A 15,317-nucleotide genomic window follows, 5' to 3' on the forward strand; every position below is an offset into this window, starting at 1 on the left:
TGATTCTTTCAAATTGCATTATGATGCAACAGATTAGCATTCAGACTGACTGACTTCCTTGGTTGGAGGTAGTACTTCATACAACTGAGAAAGTATAATTGTTAAACTCAGTAAACAGCACACACTTAAAAAATTTTTAATGACATGTATATTTAATAACAGATAAGATCTTGTGATTCCTAGCTAGCTGTTTAGAGCTATTGCCTAGATCTCCGAATAACATTAAATACTGGTGGTTCTGCACTGACTGGTACTAAGTTGCCATTGGCATTGGATAAGTGGGTTGGGAGAGAATGCTTAGTTAAGTAACTCCAAATTTAATTACTCTTTTGCTTTTCTTTTGTATACACATAGAAAATTCAAGCAAAATTGGATTAGCTAATAAAGATAGAAAAAACCGACCCATGCAGCAAGAAGATGAATATCGAATTCAAATGGAATTGAACCGGTATTATTTGAGGAAAGACTCCCTCTCTGCCGGTGTGTCCTCAGAGCAAAGCTTTTATGAGACAGAAACGGCTCGTACACCTTCTAGCCGGGGTAAGCAACTCAAAAACTTGACTCTAGATTGATACATCATCATCATAGAGCAAAGTACATTTGACTTTGGCCGCCATAAAATGGAGTTGAGTAATGAAAAAACCAACGGTCTACACTTTAAGAACGTTTAAATATATAAGTTGATCGAACCACAGCTTGACAGTGACTGGCACACAAGTGGTGCGGGATCCTTTTTTGATTGTGTAGTCTTCTTTTGTAAAACATGATCTATTCTAAGGAAAGTCAATTAAAAATGTGGGTTTACGCAAAAGATAAAATGGGAATAATTGTTCATTTTGTCAAATTATGTGCTTACGTAATGATTTACAGTAGATTCCTTTAAATAAAAACCTTTGTCCATTAATCTTTCTGTCAGTTATATGTAAATAAACAACATAATGTTTACCCAGTTTACTTTGCATTTATAGGTGTGTCTTAATGTGTAAGCACTAATACAAATCAATTTAAATAATAAGAATCAATTTCAATATGGAATGTTGACCTAAGTAAAAAATTAAAATCTATTCAAGAAATTTTGGCCATAACAAACTTCATTTGCCTGAAGGTAAAACAATTTGCAGAAAGAAGTAAAACATAAATAGAATTGTAAATAAAATTTACAACTCTTTTTTTTTTCTTTCAAGAAATAGCTGTATCCATGACACCAGAGATTACAAGATACTATCTGAAAATCATATGACACTTAATGACATCACATTATACCACGTGAAGCAGCTTATCATATATTTTTTTAAAAAGTTCACCAGTGGGCTACCTTAACGTTTTGTTAATCTATGTTCAGCTGAGTTTTTACTATGACATTAATATCTTGAATGCAAAGAAGTGACCCCATTGGAAGTAACATAAAATTTAGAACATCACTATATCTCAGATGATCTGAGGGAACAATATACATTAATATATGTGAAGATCTTATTTAAATATGTGAATTGGTGGAATTATAATAAAACTGACAAAGTTTAATTCTCTCTAGAAGAAGAAGTTTTCTTTTCCATGGCTGATATGGACATGTCGCACAGTCTCTCTTCTCTTCCACCCCTTGGGGAACCCCCAAATATGGACCTTGAGTTATCATTAACTAGTACATATACAAACACCCCAGCAGGATCTCCATTAAGTACTACTGTGGTAAAGTATTTAATTTTTTGTTCTGTTCTTTAACAAGTTACTTCTAAAATTTTACACCTTATTCATATGCTTAAAAAAATTACACTTTAGCTTCAGCCAACATGGGGAGACTTCCTTGATCATCATAAGGAACAGCCAGTCAGAGGATCAGCGTTACCCTCCAACCTGGTTCACCCAGCATCTTTACAAAAGACTGGTATGTAAGAAAAAAGAAAAAAAGACATTTGTTGATAGTTTCCACTGGAATCTAAAAATAATTATTAAAAAAATATGCCATTCTACTGATTCTTTTCTCTTTCTTCATAAATATTTTTTTGGTGTAGACCTTTTAACAAAGTTTAGAAAGAAAATGAAGCACTGTTGAACAATTCACTATGAAATGTTTTAGAACAGTTGCCTATTCATTGTATTCGTGTATTAAATAATTTAGTAAAAAGTACACCCTCAGTTTCATATTATTATTATAATTTAGGAGTCTCAATCAACTGGTCTAATTTTTGTTTCTCTGTTTACACATCCCTTAAAAGAGAACCTCAGGTTTCCTTTTGGCAAAATTTAATTGAAATAGACACAGGATTAAAGGAAAATTTGATGAGCAGCTTCTAGTTAATCTCTGACTTATTTCCACAGTATAGTTTTATTAATTCAAAAGTTTTGTTTGTATTGTAGCAGGGTTTTTTTTGTACTTCACATATCAAGGATCTTGCATATCAAATGTAGAAAGATTACAGTTTATTATTTTCCTTTTTTAATATCACTGAAACTGTGTGTGATCATATGTTTTGAAGACTAAAATCTCAAGTTTAGTTTTAAAACTAACACATGAGTAAATGTTTTATAGCTTTGATATAATGGATTGTTTACGTATTAACTTTCTAAATATAATTTTAACACATGTATTTCAGCTCTCCCCTCTAGGTCTGTTTCAGTGGATGAATCCAGGCCTGAACTTATTTTTAGAGTAGCTGTGGGAACGTTTTCAATCTCTGTGCTTCACATTGATCCTTTATCTCCACCTGAATCATCACTGAATGTTAATCCATTGACACCAATGGCGATAGCTTTCTTTACTTGTATAGAAAAGATTGATCCAGCACAATTTTCAACAGAAGATTTTAAGTCTTTCCGAGCAGTATTCGCAGAAGCTTGCTCACATGATCACCTTAGGTAAACTCTTAAATTTGTTAATAATCCTTGAAAAAGAACCAGATGTGAATTTTACATTTATCTATCTACCTATCTCCATTTGTTTTTTTAAGTCACATTTGATTTGTAAATGAGTGGAATGAATGAGGATTTCTTGCGATACTGTAAGATGTTTACCATAGACTCTCCCATTCAGGTTATTTGGCATGTGAAATATATAGATGTAAGATCTATTTGTTTGGAGTTGTCTAAGTTATCTTTAGCTCCCTGAGGTGCTCTTCTCAGGTTTCTTTGACCACATTTTGCCATCATTCTCCACTGACACCATTATGATCATAAAAATAGTTCTTACTGTCACTGGCGTAGCGGAGATGGCAGTGGTGGTGAGAGTAGATGGACTAGAGAAAAGGGACTCGAGAGTGATTCCTGTGCCACTAACCGTTGGGTGGGGAATGATAACTGAGGCCCATCCTGAGCGTGGATGCTACATTTTCAACTTCTGCTTAAAAAAAAAAAACTAAAGCTATTCAAATAGCCACCTATCTTTCCATAGGTTGAGTCCTAATAGATAAGGAGATAACGAAATGTATACTATGTGTAATATTGTTAGCATGTAACTACTATTTTAACTTCAAAGTAGCCTATAAATTGTCCTGTCATATATAATGACTTAGGGACATATATTAATATTTTTAGAAAACACTTTGGGCTTTTGTTTTATCTTTAACTATTTTAAGTATTAAAATTAATAGGTTAAAACCATGATATTTATAATAAAACTGCAAAAGTGTTTTTTTTCCTTCCCATTTTGGACAGTTGCAAATATCTACCAGTAGGAAATACAATAAAAGCAACAAAAGCTAGAGGTAGGCCTTCATTTGAGTTTTACTGACTTTAAAGTTTTTAAAATACTGCATGATCCTTCTAGATATTTTTAACAAACTATATGCATATGTTTTCCAGATTTTAAAGATACTTTTCACTGCAGTGTAAATTTTAAAATGTAGAAGAGGGAAGGACAATGTTGGGGGAAAAAATCCTGGATAATTTCCTATCAACAGATATGATTTTTTATCTTATATCAGGGAACAGGGAATTTAAAGTAATCTTTCTGATTAATATCCTTAAGAATATTAGTTATTACTAACTGTTTGAACTTGGCAGCACAGGTAGGCATTAACAGCTGTACAGTATTCTTTGACACATCATTTAATCTAGAATTATACGGAAACTCTCAAATGCTGCATTTTTTATGACAGATTTATAGGCACTGGCATCAAAGTGTCCTATGAACAAAGACAAAGATCGGCGTCCCGATATTTCAGTACTGATATGTCCATTGGGCAAATGGAACTTTTGGAATGCCTGTTTCCAACTGATTCTCATTCTGTTCCTCCTCACTATACAGAGGTAAATGCTGATACTTTTCCTTTAGGGTTATTCTTTGCATCTGTCTTGCTTTTTAAGAATTGTGTGAACAGCAGTGATTTTCTTAAAAAGGCATAGGAAGTTGTATCGGCAGAAGTTTATTGTGTGTGTTTGCATTTGTATTTTGTGGAAACAGATTTTTAAGTGTGATATTCAAGGCCACTATTGGAATGTGTTACATTTTTAGAGTTGACTTGTTCTAGAGTCAGACAGGTTTATGACAGATGATTTAATTTCACTCATTTTTCAAGCATGCTTAATTTTAGAAGATTCTATTATTCAACAAATACTATTGAATGTCTACTATGTGCTAAGCACTGTGCAAGATAAGTGGAATATCTTGTGCTCATTTATTATTAATCTTATTTTTTCCCCTGTCCTTAATAGCATGTCCTAGAGAAACTTAAAAGCTATCAAAGTAACATTTTTATTGCTTTTACCTTGTCCTGGTGACTTATTTTCAATGTGTTTTATTTGAACATTTGCATACATTTTGCAAATGTGATGCTGAAGATTGCAGAAGCTCACTAGTTTGTGTAAGAGTCACATTGCTGGTAAGCGACAGAACTGAAGCTTAAACCAGCCTTTCCAACTTCAAAAAACTCTCCCCACTATTATATTATCACCTCTGTTAATTCATCTTAATATTGTACATTTAAGTTACCGTCCTCTTTGTTTTTAAGCTTTTGATGTTCCATTCCAAAGAACGAACTGATTCTCACCTCCCTGTGTGTCTTCAGCTTCATTATAAGCATTCTGAGAATAAAGGACCTCAGGTAAGAGGTCTTTTTGTGTGGTCACCACCGGTAAATTTTCATTTGATGTCTAGTGTATCATAGTCACAAGGATTTAATTTTATAGAATTATCAGTGATCATATTAATTCTTTCTTTTTCTTCTCTCTTTTTTTTTAAGGCTGGTCAAGCAAGACTTAGTTCCATTCCTCAGAAGGCAGAATTACAGGTTAAGTTAAATCCAGTGTTTTGTGAGCTGGATATCAGTATTGTGGACAGGTTAAATTCCTTGCTTCAACCACAGAAACTCACTACAGTGGAGATGATGGCATCGCATATGTATACTTCATATAATAAGCATATTAGTTTGGTAAGTGTTTCAAAAGTTGCAAATACTCATCATAATTATAACTAGCTAATAGACTTATTGAGACGATTTCTGAGTTAAGTAGTCTTAATAGATTAAGTAGCATTTGTTATTAAAATAGCATTATATGTAATAATGAAAAAATGGAAGCATCTTTTATGTCTAGGTAGTAGAATAGCTGAATGAGTTGTGATCGTGTACTGAATGGGATGTTATGCTGCCTCTTTAAGTGACAGTTACGAAGAGGGTATAGCAACAGGAAGACGACTCCTAAAGAAATATGAGGTGAAAAAAGTAGAATACACATAAGCTTCTATTATAAATGTGTAAGTAAGATCGTGTAGAAAAAGACTGAATGGAAGTATATACCATTCGGTAGCATCGATTACAGTAGAGTAGTAGAATTAGATTTCCTATTCTGTGTTTATCTGAGTTTTATAAACTGTGACTATAATATCCTCACAAAACTTCATTTGTTCACGCCTATAGTGAACCGCTTGAATCTCCTATAAAAGGTAGCCCATATCATGTAGGATATACTCTTGAAAATGGGAGCATCATTTATCATACTGTGTTACTGAGCATCACATTGTGTCACTTTTACTTAGATCTGGTGCCTGGTGTCTTTTCTAAGCAAAGCAATTACGTCAGATTTGCAAGATGTCTGTTAGGAATTTTAGGGCTATGCACAAATAGAGACAACTTTGGCTAAAAGGAAAAGATAGTTTTCTGTGTATTGCCTCTCCCTTAATTATCAGTGGGTATTCACATTAAATCAAGATTCTTTAACTTTTCTTGCCAACAATTGCTAGTTATTTTAAGTTCTGTGGGTTAGTGTCTGTATTTGCTGTTAGCCATAGATACGTTGGAATGATGATTTAATCTCTTAAGCAATTAAAAAAATTTTTTTAATTGAAGTATAATTGCTTTACCGTATTGTGTTGGTTTCTACCATACGACAGCGTAAATCAGCCATAAATATGCATGTGTCCCCTCCTTCTTGAACCTCTCTCTCACCCCCTCCCAAACTTCTGGGTTGTCATCCAGCACTGGGTGAGCTTCCTGTAGTATACAGCAACTTGCCACTAGCTGTCTGTTTCACATATGGTAATGTGTATGTTTCAGTGCTACTCTCTTGAGCAACTTTTGCTGAGAGTGGGGATTAATATATGAAAGTCATAATAGGGGAGAGAAAGAATCAGATCAAGTCTTAGCATAAAAGCAGAACTTTCTAATCTAGGCTGTCAGAGACTGATCCATGAAATTGAGGAGTGTTATCATCTACACTGTACTCTGGACTAAAGCTTTACAAGTTGTAATTCATTGCAGAGAAAAAAATATGAATAGACTTTTATCTGAAAGGCATGTACTTTGACTGTTTTGTTATAATGTGGCTTTAAGTCAATGTTGCATGCATGTTTGGGCTTCTAAGGGTCATTTGATGGGGTCATATCCTTGGGTTGGATGGGAGCTCAGAGTGAGTCATTTAGGGAATATTTATTTCAAACCTTTGATGTGCCAGGCTTGGACTTAGTTCTGGAAATACAAGGATGAATCAGGAATGGGCCTTTGCATTTGGCATAATTCACCTGATTTTACATTGGAGTCTTTGAAATAGCATATTGGTGGGGAAATCCTTCAGATTGAATGCTCAGTTCTGTAGTGATTTTTAATCATACTGAGTTTTTTGATAAGCTAATTTACACATTGCCCCTTAGTCTGTAGTAAAATATTATATACATCTAACGCACCTGCATCTTCTCCTTTGGTTCAGTTTTTATTTGAATTAATTTCTTTATATGAGGGTGTAACTTTTGCCAGTAGTTATGACTTTTGTTGGTAGCTGTTGCATTATAAATTTCATTACACTAAAGTAATATAGTACTATTAATTGTATTTTAATGCATTAACCTAAATGAGGAAATAGTGATTATATACATCGTAATGTTAAATGCCAGTGTCATTTGTGTTTATTTGCTTAATTTAACATTTTGGCATATTTTTGATGTTTTTGTATTTCAGCACAAAGCTTTCACTGAAGTATTTCTAGATGATTCACATAATCCTGCAAACTGCCGGGTATCAGTACAAGTTGCCACGCCAGCATTAAACCTTTCTGTTCGCTTCCCAATACCTGATCTTCGATCAGATCAAGAGAGAGGACCATGGTTTAAGAAGTCACTTCAGAAGGAGATTCTTCATTTAGCATTCACAGATCTAGAGTTTAAAACTGAATTCCTAGGAGGATCAACCCCTGAACAAGTTAAATTGGAACTTACATTTAGAGAACTAGTTGGTAAGATTGACTGTGTCTTTAAAAGAGTCAGAATAGAAACAATTGCTATTGAAACTTAAAGTAAGAAGTATATGATAGTCCCCAAATATAATAAAATTAAAGGACATATGTTAGAAAACAAGAGTAATGACTGTTTTCCATTATTGTATACAAATATGATATAGGTCAGTTTTTTAAAAGAAACTACAGTGCATGAGAATTTATTCACTTTGTGAATAATAGTGCTTCAACGGCACCCCACCCAGTACTTTTGCCTAGAAAAATCCCATGGATGGAGGAACCTGGTGGGCTGCAGTCCATGGGGTCACTAAGAGTCGGACACGACTGAGCGACTTCACTTTTACTTTTCACTTTCATGCATTGGAGAAGGCAATGGCACCCCACTCCAGTACTCTTTCTTGGAAAATCCCATGGACGGAGGAACCTGGTAGGCTGCAATCCATGGGGTTGCTGGGAGTCGGACACGACTGAGCAACTTCACTTTTACTTTTCACTTTCATGCATTGGAGAAGGAAATGGCAACCCACTCCAGTGTTCTTGCCTGGAGAATCCCAGGGATGGGGGAGCCTGGTGGGCTGCCGTCTATGGGGTCGCACAGAGTCGGACACGACTGAAGTGACTTAGCAGCAGCAGCAGCAGCAGCTTACTTTTAAAAAAGATTTATTTATTTTTGGCTGTGCTGGGTCTTCATTGCTGCATGGGCTTTTCTCTGGTTGCGACGGGCAGGGGCTACTCTCCAGTTGTGGTACACGGCTTCTCACTGTGATTGCTCCTCTGGTTGTGGAGCGTGGCCTCTAGGTGCATGAGCTTCAGTAGCTGCGGCACATGGGCTCAGTGGTTTTGGTGCACGGACTTAGTTGCTCCAGTAGCCTGCCTTTCAGTACCACCTACCACTTTCTTATTGTAGGGTTAATAGTAGTCAAAGTTTTTTCACTGTCACTCTATTTGCTGTGTGCTGAACACTGCACACACCTGATCTTGTTTCCTTTAATCATCATAGTTACAGGAGGCTTGTTATTTCCAATTATTTTTATCATATGTGAAGAATCTGCAGATGTCTTAAGCGGTACGTCCCAAGGTCAGTGTAGTAGATGGCAGAGTCAAGATTCAAACCCAAGTCTCATTCTAGAGCTTGAACTTTGAAGCATCATACTAATCTCCAGTGAGTTTTCTTTGTGCAGTGGTGATCGTAAGTGGCACTCAGTAAGTGGCAATTACTATATTTAATATGATTATGCACCTTACACCATTGTTAACCATCAGCGCCTAAGAATTTGAGTTTGTACAGAATACAGTGTCTTTAATTTATCTGCTCATCCTGTCTCCTCATGTGTACATGTGCAGCAGAAACAAATGCATACATGTTGTTGGACTTAATGTGCACCATGTCCCTGATTTAGAGGATCTGTGCTCATCTAAGGAAGCAAGTATCTTTTCTCTTAATGTGGGAGAAGAAATGCATTTCCATTAATCAGTCTTGTTTTATTAGGGTCATTCCAGGAAGACAAAGGAGAACCATCTATTAAGTTTTTCCATGTGGCTAGTGGAGGAGATGGAGATACAACGTCATCAGATGACTTTGACTGGCCGCGGTGAGTAAGCCAGTGTATATGACACACGCATTTAATGAGACTTCTCTTTTAAAAATAAGTTACTGTAGCTTTTTTGACTGACATTTTGGCCATAAATTTAAGCTAAAAGTATCCAGCCTTGATGAGAGAACCCAGAGGAAAATGGAAAAATTAAAGATATGTAGTGAGTACTACTTTATCAGAGGTGACTGTGAGATAACTGGCAGAGATGGACATACATAGTGTGTTCTCTGCTTCAGGTTACCCAGCCTAATTAGATGGACAGAAGAATCATTAACCATTCTAAAAATAGTTCATTTTTATAAAGGGCTTTAGTAGAAGAGAAATCATACAGCACTGTTTGGTTAATTGTCAGATGAATTTTGTAGTCAGCGGTTATTTCAGAAAAGTGTTTTCATATCTGGGGAGCTTTTTCAAAACAGATTCTTGGGCCCCACCTTGAGATTATGAGATAGAGCCTGTGTATCAGTATAGTTTAAAAATTATACCATGTGTTATGTTCATAGCAGTACTATTAAAAATAGCCAAGACATGGAAATAGCCTCAATGTGCATAGACAGATGAATGGATTAAAAAAGATGTTCCACCTGTATACCTTCGACTACTCAGTAAAAAAGAATGAAATGATGCCCTTTGCAGCAACATGGATGGAACTAGAGATTGAGATACTGAGGGGAAGTAAGTCAGAAAGAGAAAGACATATCATATAGTATCACTTATAAGTGGCATCTAAAATATGACACAGATGAACGTATCTAGGATACAGGAATAGACTCAGAACAGTCTTGTGGTTGTCAAGGGGGAGGGGCATACAGGAGGAATGGAGCGGGAGTTTGGGATTAGCAGATTCTATTATATACAGAATGGATAAACAAGGTCCTACTGTATAGCACAGGGAACTGTATTCAGTATCCTATGTAAACCATCATGGAAAGAATATACAAAAAGAATGCATGTACATGTATAACTGAATCGCTTTGATGAACAGGAGAAATTAACACAACATTGTAAATCAACTACACTTCAGTGGGAAAAAAGTATACCTGGTGATTCCAGAGTGCAGTTGGATTTAGAGAACTACTGCTTCAGGATTTCTTAGGCAGGAGAAATGATTTTTTAAAATTAAATTAGCCTGATAGTGGGCTTCCCCAGTGGTTGAGCGGTAAAGAATCCACCTGCAGTGCAGGAGCTGCTGGAGATGCAGGTTCGATCCCTGGGTTGGGAAGATACCCTGGAGAAGGACATAGCAACCCACTCCAGTATTCTTGCCTGGCGAATCCCATGGACAGAGGAGCCTGGCGGGCTACAGTCCATGGGTTTGAAGAGACTCAGACATGACTGAGTTGACTTAGCAGGAATGCAGCAGCAGGAATGATCCTTTATTATACTGAAAACTTAGTATGTGAATAAAGAAAACTGAGTCTATGAGTAAAAAATTACAGTGATCGTGGGACTCACCTGGCAGTCCAGTGGTTAGGACTCTGCACTTCCACTGCAGGGGATGCAGATTCAGTTCCTGGTTGGGGAACTAAAGATCCCACAAGCCACATGGTGCAGCCAAAGACAAACAAACAAAGCAAACAATTATGCTCGTTCCTGTGCCATTTTTCTGCCTGCCTTCTTCCACACCCCCATGCCCTGTGTATGAGACCTGTCAGACCCTAGGACAGGTATGTCAGTGCATGGCTGGTAACAACCAGGGGTTTTCATCATGAATGAATCTATTTCAGTTGGGTAATTTGAAAGCACAGTTCACATTAGCGTATCTATAAATTAGGAACCAGTTGTTTTAATTTATAACTAGTAGCAACTGGCACCGCCTTCTTAGGAAAAACAAGGGAACTGTTGTAGATGCAGCAGAGCTGATTTGTTTGAGAGTGCCATGCCTCGTGGCGCAGGCTGGTGTGGTGAGAAGGAGACCACAGAGCCTGGTGCTAGTGATGTGCCGCAGTGGGTTAGGAAAGGACTGGCCTTACTCTGGACAGAAGCTCCTGTCTTCAAAAACTGTTAGCTCCTGATGTTTGGGGTTTGTAGCTGTAATAAAAACACCCCCAATTGCCGGGGTCCAGCCCCGGCTGATCCAGGGTATTCGAAGGAGAGATGGCATAGGTGACCTATTTATTTAGATATTTATCAAAGATATAAAGAGTAATAGAATGAGGATAGCTCAGTGAGGAAATTCAGTGGAGAGAAGAGGCTGAGTAGCTTGGTTTACGCGGGAGACCAATAAAACTTCAAGACAAGAAGTTTGCACCACTTATGTAGGCCGCAGGCGTCCTTCCGTTCTCCCGAAGGAGAGGAGACACTGAGGCCTCCCCGGTCGGATCTTAGAAGCCCAGGCGTAATTAGTAAGCATGGTGGGTTCCGCACTCCAGATGGAGACTCAGCCAGAGTGAGAGAGAGAGCGACATGGGGAGACCAAGTTTCGGTGAACAAGGGCCGCACTTTATTTTCCAAAGTAGTTTTTATACCTTAAGTTATGCATAGAGGATAATGGGGGAAGGGGTAGAGTCATGCAAGGACAGCAGTTCCTGATCCTAATCGAAGCCAGACTTTCAAACTTATCATATGCAAAAGTTCAGGTGATTTACATAATCTTCTGGCCAGGAGGCCTGTTAACATTTTAAGAAACTTATTTTTCTCTAAAGGTGATTATTCCAAAGTCAGGAGCCACCCTCCAAAAGCATTAGATAAAGTTGCATTCCTATAGGGCAAAGGTGTGGTGGGCTCAATCAAGAAAAGAATTAACTCAAGCGTCCAAGGTTACAAACATTAAAGCTACTACTTACACCAATTATATTAATCAATACACTGCCAGGGACACAGCAGGTAAGGGATATGGAGACTTAGCAGCAAACATTGGCCCAACAAGTGAAAAACCCTTTACCAATACAATTTCTAATCAATCTTTTAACTGCTCAAAGGACTCTGTATTTAGACAGTTTAGAACATTTCATGCCTCTCACAGTTGGGAGGCTCTGAGCGATCTCATGTGGCCGGAAAAACCTATTCAGGCAGGCTAGAGGACTTCCAAAGGAGTATGTAGGTTGAAACACTATCACACCCAGGAACTTTATTAACTGGAGCTGTAAGCTAACTCTTTTTTCAGAGAGAGGTAGTGGGGGACAGCCACCCCCTCCTCCACCCCCGTAAAGTCAGAGGTGTAGGTGAGAGCACAAAGCAGAAAGTAGGCAGACTCTGGTTTTGGGGGTAGGTGCTCGAGAATTTCCAGGGGGACTCCTGAGGCTCGATCCCGCCTTTGCGTATGCCGAGCCTCCTTCCTCATGACCTTTGCCACAGGCGGAGTTCCTCACGCTGGCTCCCGGCAGTGATAGAATTCTAGTTGAGCTATTCCAGATCCTGAAAGATGATGCTGTGGAAAGTGCTGCACTCAATATGCAATATGCACTCAATATGCAATATGCCGGCTCCTGGCATCCAATAACACTAGCCTTTTATTACTGAAATTTCTAAAGGGGAAGATTACTCTTGTTATTGCAGTTCTAAAATACTCCCCTACCAATCTCTCCTTTTCCATTTGAGCAGTGTATATAAGATGAGGTTTCTTAGGTATGCGAGAGTATTCCATGATAGCCAAACAGCTGGCATGCAGGATTTGGTTTAATGATAATACATAGAATTCTAAGGTAAATGAAATTTAAAATTCTAAGGTAAATGAAATTTAAAAATTTTTTATTGATTTATAGTTGATTTATTATAATCTGTTGATTTCTGGTGTACAGCAAAGTGATTCAGTTACACACACACACACACACACACACATATTCTTTTTCATATTCTTTTCCATTACAATTTATTACATTGAATATAATTGTCCTTGCTATAAGTAGGAGCTTGATGTTATATATATTAGTGTGTATCTGCTAATCCTAAACTCTTCATTTATCTCTCCCCCACCTCCGTACCCCTTTGGTAACTGTAACTTTGTTAATGAAATTTTCAGTATCCCTTTTATTCTCAAAAGATGAGTGTTTCCGGTTATTCAAGTGTAAAATGTTAATGCCTTTCTTTTACTTGCTTATTTTATCAATTCCGCTTTTAAGATTATAGGAGTGGGTTACATTTGACATAATCAAACTTTACACCTGTTGTTAATGATTTAATCAGTGGCCTTTGTGTTAGTTGTATACAAGTTAGTTTTGCAGTTTACACTTAGATCTTGCTTTTTAAAATCCTCTTTGCTGTCAGAATTGTACTAAAAGTGAACCCACCAGCCATGCATTCCATTTTGGAGAGAATAGCAGCTGAGGAGGAAGAGGAAAGTGACGGCCACTATCAGGAGGAAGAGGAGGGAGGCGCTCATTCCCTGAAGGATGTCTGTGATCTGAGAAGGCCAGCTCCGTCTCCCTTCTCTTCCCGTAGAGTAATGTTTGAAAATGAACAGGTAAAGTAAAAGTGTGAGCAAGCAACAACAGATTTGCCCCCTCTGTCAGATAGCCATGGTTTTAATACTTTATCTTTTAAAAAATACTTTGTATACAGTTTTTGCTAGATTTTTAGCTCCAAAATTGAATAACATATGTTTTTTTCCCCCCTTGGTTAAAAGTTACATGCTTATTTATTTGCTCACATACCATGTCATATGGGTAGGATAAGCAGATACTATTACTCTTTTAAATATAAAATGGTTATTTGATGCTTTTTTTTTTTTTGCACTAAACTGTTATGTTCTAGATGGTGATGCCAGGAGACCCTGTAGAAATGACAGAGTTTCAGAATAAAGCAATCAGCAATTCTCACTATGTGCTGGAACTTACATTACCCAATATTCATATAACACTACCTAATAAAAGCTTTTATGAGAAGCTTTATAATAGGTGAGTTTAAACATGTTAATTTAAATCTTTGGGATTGAACTTTCCTGCCTCACTGCCTCTCTCCCACCCTACCTCGCTATTTCCCTCTTGCCTCTTTTCTTTTCCTGTTTTAATATTGTTGACTCTTCCAGTGTACTTTGTATGGTGTTGATTATAGAACCAGTACTGTTGTGGTGGGCTATTGTCACAGCAGAGTTTCCTAACCAGTGCATCTGGTAACAGGGTTTCTTTGTGTGAAGTATTTATTCCCTCCACCCTAGGTTGCCTGGTTGCCCTCTGTCCCTTTACTGCAGAGTACTGAGAAAATGCCTCTGTGTACAGTGATACGACAACGCACTGAGGCCTGTACAAGTATCACTGCCATTTTATAGCTGAGGAAACGGAGCTCATGGGGACTAGGTAAATTATCCAAGTTCTTCAGGGTCTATGATCTTTCTACTCTAGAAGGCCATTTATTTCAAAATACTTGCTTGGTATATATGTTTAAGGGTATTTAAATATGGTAAATTTAAGTTTTTATACACAAGTTATAAATTAGAGCTTCTAAGTTTAACCAGTCCTTTGGATTGCAAGGAGATCCAGCCAGTCCATCCTAAAGGAAATCAGTCCTGAATGTTCATTGGAAGGACTGATGCTGAAGCTGAAACTCCAATACTTTGGCCACCTGACGCGAAGAACTGACTCACTGAAAAAGACTCTGATGCTGGAAAAGATTGAAGGCAGGAGGAGAAGGGGACGACAGAGGACGAGATGATTGGATGGCATCACCGACTCGATGGACATGAGTTTGAGCAAGTTCCGGGAGTTGGTGATGGACTGGGAAGGCTGGGGCGCTGCAGTCCATGGGGTCGCAGAGTCGGACACGACTGAGCAACTGAACTGAACTGACAGTGATGTGAAAAGAGTTGGAAGATACTTGGACAGAGGGCCAAGAGACACTGGTGTAGAATCAGAGTCCTAGAGTCTTTGTACAAGGAGTGTCCCTCCTGAGAGTTTAAAACACACACACACACACACATACACACACACACATCTTGTTAGAATTAGAAACTCTTAACTTACAACTTGTGTATAAAAACTTAAATTTACCATATTTAAATACCCTTAAACATATATACCAAGCAAATATGTTGAAATAAATGGCCTTCTAGAGTAGAAAGATCATAGATGAAGATCTTGGACAGTGTACCTAGTCCCCAGCCTCAGAGGCTGGTTTGGAGCATTAGAT

General features: G+C 37.5%; 1 protein-coding gene across 7 annotated transcripts in view; it reads left to right on the plus strand.

The window, feature by feature from the left end:
* The window catches only part of ATG2B (autophagy related 2B), an 81,361-nt gene that overhangs the window by 23,096 nt on the left and 42,948 nt on the right, over positions 1–15,317 (plus strand). For all 7 annotated transcript variants that reach the window (XR_015149430.1, XR_015149431.1, XM_086363035.1 and 4 more), the window contains 11 exons: positions 355–540; positions 1,535–1,689; positions 1,780–1,885; positions 2,595–2,856; positions 4,095–4,245; positions 4,947–5,039; positions 5,178–5,366; positions 7,386–7,659; positions 9,149–9,251; positions 13,461–13,656; positions 13,947–14,089. Coding sequence is in view for 5 of the 7 variants with exons in the window: in XM_086363035.1 (XP_086219161.1) it covers positions 355–540; positions 1,535–1,689; positions 1,780–1,885; positions 2,595–2,856; positions 4,095–4,245; positions 4,947–5,039; positions 5,178–5,366; positions 7,386–7,659; positions 9,149–9,251; positions 13,461–13,656; positions 13,947–14,089 (1,858 nt within the window). In the remaining 2 variants the exon portion in view is untranslated. The remainder of the gene's footprint in view (positions 1–354; positions 541–1,534; positions 1,690–1,779; positions 1,886–2,594; positions 2,857–4,094; positions 4,246–4,946; positions 5,040–5,177; positions 5,367–7,385; positions 7,660–9,148; positions 9,252–13,460; positions 13,657–13,946; positions 14,090–15,317) is intronic.

This window comes from Bos grunniens, chromosome 21 (genome assembly GCF_055505025.1).
Source record: "Bos grunniens cultivar Pamir isolate PY7600 chromosome 21, Bosgru_T2T1.0, whole genome shotgun sequence".
In the NCBI taxonomy this organism is placed as follows: domain Eukaryota; kingdom Metazoa; phylum Chordata; class Mammalia; order Artiodactyla; family Bovidae; genus Bos; species Bos grunniens.